The 5429-nt window shown below is 40.2% G+C and overlaps 1 protein-coding gene across 1 annotated transcript in view; it reads left to right on the forward strand.

Annotated features, from left to right (window-relative positions):
• IGF2BP1 (insulin-like growth factor 2 mRNA binding protein 1) overlaps positions 1-5429 on the forward strand; it is a 42886-nt gene that overhangs the window by 3244 nt on the left and 34213 nt on the right. Inside the window, exon 6 of the mRNA XM_010843151.1 lies at positions 506-566. Coding sequence (XP_010841453.1) covers positions 506-566 — 61 coding nt within the window. The remainder of the gene's footprint in view (positions 1-505; positions 567-5429) is intronic.

Below are 5429 nucleotides of genomic sequence, written 5' to 3' on the forward strand. Positions count from 1 at the left end.
GGGCCCCGCTCCGCTCCCCCAGGCCTCGCCTCCGGGCCGGTCCCGACAGGTGACCGCCCCGCCACCCGAAGCCCTTCTCCCTGGCTAGGCAGGAAAATAAAGTTTCATTCTGCACCCCATCTCCCCACCCCCCGCCACACACTTTAGGAGAAACGGGGAGCCCTTTCTCGGCCCCCTCTCCCCACATCTGGGAGCTGTAAAGGTAGCCGGCCCACATGGACGCCCTCGCATCTCTCCCAAATCCGGCTCCCAGAGCCGTCCACTGCTCAGCTAGCTTCAATGAGAGAACAAAACACAAATTCAGAAAACACGATAATGAATTTATAGAGTCCACCATTCCTCCAGCGACCTTCTCACATCCGGCTGCGGAACCCACTACCTGGATTCCTAGGAAAATCTCAAATCCCGGTAACCCCTGAATCACCCTAGTGTCTTTCTCCTTCCTTTTCCCGCCCCCTACCCCCTGTCCAAGCCCTCATATTGTCTTTTTCAATTTAATCTGTAGGGAAAGTGGAGCTGCAAGGAAAACGCCTAGAGATTGAACACTCCGTCCCCAAAAAACAAAGGTAGGAATGAGCTCTTCTCTGGGGAGGGGTCAGCCTGGGGATGCTGAGAGGCTGTGTTTAGGGGTCCATCCTGTCTCCAGGGGAAGAAATCCTTTACTGGCCTTCCCACCCCCAACTCCGGATGTTGGGGGCAGGGAGGGAAGATTGGCTAAGATCTTGTAATGGGTGGTTTACAGCTTGTAAAAAAAAAAAAAAGCTGGGGCTGGGGTGGACTAGGAGATGTTACTTGGAGAAGTAAAGGGGGAAAAGATCAATGGGGGAGAAACCTTGTGGAGTTTGTTCGGGTGTGTGGGGCTATTTTTGTAGGGAAGCTAAAAATCTTTTAAAAAGAGTTTAGACTCATGGCCATTCAGCAACTTTTTAGCAGGCCTGTTTTTTCCACCCTTCTCACCATAATTTTTAAGTGAATTGGGAGAGGGGTCCCCTTTGACTTTCTAAGGGAAGTGGAATGAGTTCCTGGCCCCTAAAGAATTCTATGCTTGTGCTTTATATTTCTGCAACAGGCAAAGGCATAATTTTTTTTTCACAGACCCCTACCTCTAGTCCCTCCCCTCAGACCTAGTCCTCCCCTTCCAACTGGATTTTGCAAATACGCTTTGGCTGTACTATCCTTTCTGAGCCCCCCACCCCCACTCCTTCAGTCCATTGTTACAAGGGGACCATCTGGGGTGAGAGCTTTGTGTTCAGGCTGTGAGCTGGGGCTCTTTGGAGGGTCTAGAACTCCCTGGATGAATGGGTGTGTGTGTGTATAAGTGTGTAAGAAAGAGACTGTTCCAGTACCTTCCTGTTCTCTCTTTAGCAAAGGGGGTACGTCTGTCATGTTATCCCCAAAACTGATTCATGGTTCATATCTTTCACTGAACTCTGGCTGGGAAGTATAAGGGCAGAGTCTTTCTGCAAACCTCACTTTAAACGTGTTGACAGTGCAGAATTTTCTCTCGTGTTGCAGTCCCCAGTAAATCTTTGATCCTTTCCCCCCCGTCATTTCAACTGGAAACTTGCTGCATTTCAGGATAGTCCCTGGCTTTTTCTGGGTGGGAGGGTGGAGGTGGGTGACTGTGCTTTTTTGAAGGCAGTTAGGAGGATCTACAAAGTTTAATGTGAGAAAAATCTGTTCAGTGCTTTAGCTTGAGATATTTAAGTAACATGGAACTATTGTATCTATAGATGATCAATATGACTTGTAACTATGTTTATAGAACTTGTGATTTAATCTCCAGTGCTTGAAATACTCTGTTATTGGAAAGGCAATTAGGGTTAAGGAATAAAGAGGCAATAAAATCAGAAGAAAGAAAAAGAAGTGTTATTTATTATTTGGAAGCATTTCCTGGAGATGGGATTAAGAGAAGTATGTACACTGACATCAGTAGATTTACTGAGAAGATAGTGGATTTTTGAACTGAAAGCTGAGTGTTTGAAACTTGTTGATGGGAAATAACCAGAATAACTGGAATTCTGAAATATGTGGAATTTTTCCTTTTGCTTTAAAGGATGGTTTAAATTTTAAAGGGAATGAAGTGAAAAGCAAGAAAAATAGCAAAATGTGATGAAATGGAACCCCAAACATTTATATTTTAATTTTCATGGTGCTCTGTATTTTATGGATCTTTTCTCCTAAGCCATCTGCTTGCTTTAAAGCCATTTTTAGGCTGCTTCTTGTTCCCTCCAAAATGTATTACTGAGGGCTTCTTTGAGTTGGGAAAGGGTGGGGTTTGTGAGGACTGGGTACAAAATCTTCTTTCCACACCCATATTCAAAGTTTTGTGTGTTCTCCCCCCTTCCTGAAACAATTTTTGAGCACAAACATTGAGTCAGTTGTGTTTTGTTCCTCTGAGTGGTGGTAAGGCACTTCATTTTTCTAGAATGAATCAATTTTTGAAGTTTTAGGATTTAAAAAAAGGTTTGTTTTCCTGAAGTCGGTTTGCTCTATCATTTTGTGTTCTTTGAGGAGGCATGTTGTGGTATGTGTTTTCAGTCTGTCTGAAAAGTTATTTCTTCAGTTGGTTTGTTCCTGGCTTTTTTAGTTTTGTGGATGTATAGGACAGGAACTAGTTAATTAACTATGACGGAATGTATTTTAAGCAAAATGAACAATGGTGCATATATATATATGTGGTGTGTGTGTGTGTTTGTGTGTGTGTATATACTATATTGTTTTCACAGTTTAAAAATAGAGGAAAACTCTTCTTGATGTACTCAGTTCCAAATGAACTATGGCTTTAAAGATTTCCAAGAGATTCATAAAAACCTCCCAACCTAGTTCCTGGGGTTTTTTTGGTTTTGTTTTGTTTTTGTATTTAGAGGGTGGGGTTTAGCAAGCAAAAGATACAATATTTTTTAGCAGTTCCCTCTGAGTAACTGATTTTGAAGTGTTAATATATTTTGTTTTAATCTTGTATCTATTTGATAAATACAGTTTGTTCCTTTTTAAGAACTCAAGAGAATGAACGCTATACATTTAAACTGAAAACATTAAATTGAATTTTTTAGATGAATGGCATTAAATTTCTCTTGAGATCACCTTTCCAAATGACCTCTAAGTCAGTGTTGGAATTTTAGTCAAGAGTTTCAGCTTATTGTTGAGAATTTATATAAATTTACTGCCAAGTGTTAAGACAAAGGAGGGAAAGCAAAAGCATTTTAGAAACAATTGTGGAAAGCATTTGTATTTATTTATTTTTAAATTTGAGACACTTGAGTAGTGAAGGTAAAAGGGTATCATCCTAATGAGACTTGGGTATTTTGGAAGAAAATTCCTTAATTTTTTAAGGGAATTAAATTTTTGTTTAATTGACCACTGTGTGTGACTTTTTCTAGAGGAATGTGGCCTAAAGATAGCATACCTCCTGTCAACTGGTGTCATCAAAATAAAAGGTGTTGTTAAGGAAAAAAAAAGAAAAGATGTACTCCATTTCTATAGGTGAAATGTGTTCAAGAAGAAGACTTTGATTTTATTAGGCAGGTTAGTGTTGTTTTTTCTGACTTAAAATGAGGTGGGCTAATTGAATACTTTCCCTTATATTTCTAACTACCAAAAAACACACAAAAAATGGTCTTCCAGCCAAATGAAGTGTGAGAACTCTCAGAAGAGTATGTATTCAAACTTTATTCTGATTTTACAGTTTAATTTTTAAAAGTTGGTTGCTTTAAAAATCTCTGTAAAGGGATGGCTTGTGAATGGCAACAAATATTTTTAAGTGATTTGTGGAGATGCTGAAGAAATAATTGGATCACTGAATGTATTCAAAACAGACAAAAATTTTGCCTTCAGGAATGGGTTTGCCTTTAAGGAAAATTGTTCTTATGGGCTGAAATGAATTATAAGAGAAACAAGGGAATGTCTTAAAAAGAAAAATAACTTCAAAGGAGGAAAAGTACTAGCGTTGGGAGTATTTGCAGGCACTTTTGCCATAGTGGTTATAGCTGAAAGGTACATTTGACCAGGTCTTAAACAAGTAAGTTGAAAGTAGAAATAGTTTGACACTTTTAGTAAAAAGGTTTTCTTAACTAATAGCAGTTTTTTTGAGTTTTAAATAAGTTGAAAAAAATCAGTTGATTCTTAATTTTTCTGCACTGTTTGGAGGAAAGGTGGAAAGCAATTCACTCTTTGCATTTTAATTGTCACCTAGAAAGTAAATGTTTGCAAATTAATTTTTTTCACTGCTAGAGAAATCCTTAACTTAGCGTTTAGTGCTCGGTATTTGAAAATGACTTTCCTAAAGACAGTGGTAGAAGACTGTCCTTTGGAAGAGCTGTAGGTTTCCAGAACCCTTGGCTTTCTAACCCAAAGTAGATGAAATTTTACTCCAATGGTTTCCCAGATGGAGAGCTTTTGCGTAAAGAGGTGGAAGAATTGTAATTCCCATCACTGATTTATTCAAAGTATAGTTAACTGCTCCAAATGTAAAATTGTAATGGCATAGACTTTGCTGGAACAAGAGCAAAACATTGTTACGTTAACCATTGGAAGAATCTTAATTCAAAGCTTCAGAGCGTCTAATCTTTTAAAATTACCTTAATATATGTCATTTGAATCATACTTTATGTGTTTGAGTACTTTTAAGCCTCGTTTTTTTGAGCTTATTTATTCTATAATGTGTAACAAGTCAGTTGACAAAGATACCATTGAGATAGGCTTGTGAGTATAAAATTTTTAAACTAATTTTTTTTTTCAGATCTGGTTTAAAGTGAAAAGAAGGAGACCTAAGTGCTATTTGTAGACGTTTAAGGGTTTTTGTGATGAAGAGATATAGACTGGTTATACGTGTGTTGATTTGTGTGTGTGTGGGGGGGGGGGGGGGGGGGGGGTGGTGTTGGTGTTGGTCATGTTGTCATTAGAATAAATGTATGAAGCAAAGGCGTTTGAAGAACAGACATTTTGCCAACTGTTAGAATTTAAATTCCCTCTTGTTCGCTCCCCATCCTCTTAAAAGATTCTTAAAATGTGGCTAATGCCTTCCAGAAAGTGCAGCTTAGATTTTGGGATGGGAGTGTTTGGGAGAGAAAAGGGGAGGAAAAAAGCAGCAGGGGAGACTGGAAAAATCAGACGAGTTAGTCCTGGGTTGGAAATTCCAGACGGGGAAAAAAAAGAAAGAGAGATGGGGGTTGGGGTGGATTGCCCGCTTCCCTTTTAAAGAGGAGCGGCCGGAGGCGCACAGCGACCGACGGGAGAGGGGCTCTCAGGCACCAGGTTTAGAAGACGGTGTTAGATTCAGCCCAGGGCAAGGCGATTTTTGCTTTCGGAGTTGCCTGCCTTCCCTTCGCTTTTTCAAAAAGCAGAGAAAGTCGAGGCGGCGCTGGAGGCGCTTCCTGGAGAGCCCGCGCCGGCCCCGCTGCCCTAACCCTTCCCCGCCCGCCGCAGCC

Source organism: Bison bison, unplaced genomic scaffold (assembly GCF_000754665.1).
Source record: "Bison bison bison isolate TAMUID 2011002044 unplaced genomic scaffold, Bison_UMD1.0 scf7180017864180, whole genome shotgun sequence".
NCBI lineage: Eukaryota > Metazoa > Chordata > Mammalia > Artiodactyla > Bovidae > Bison > Bison bison.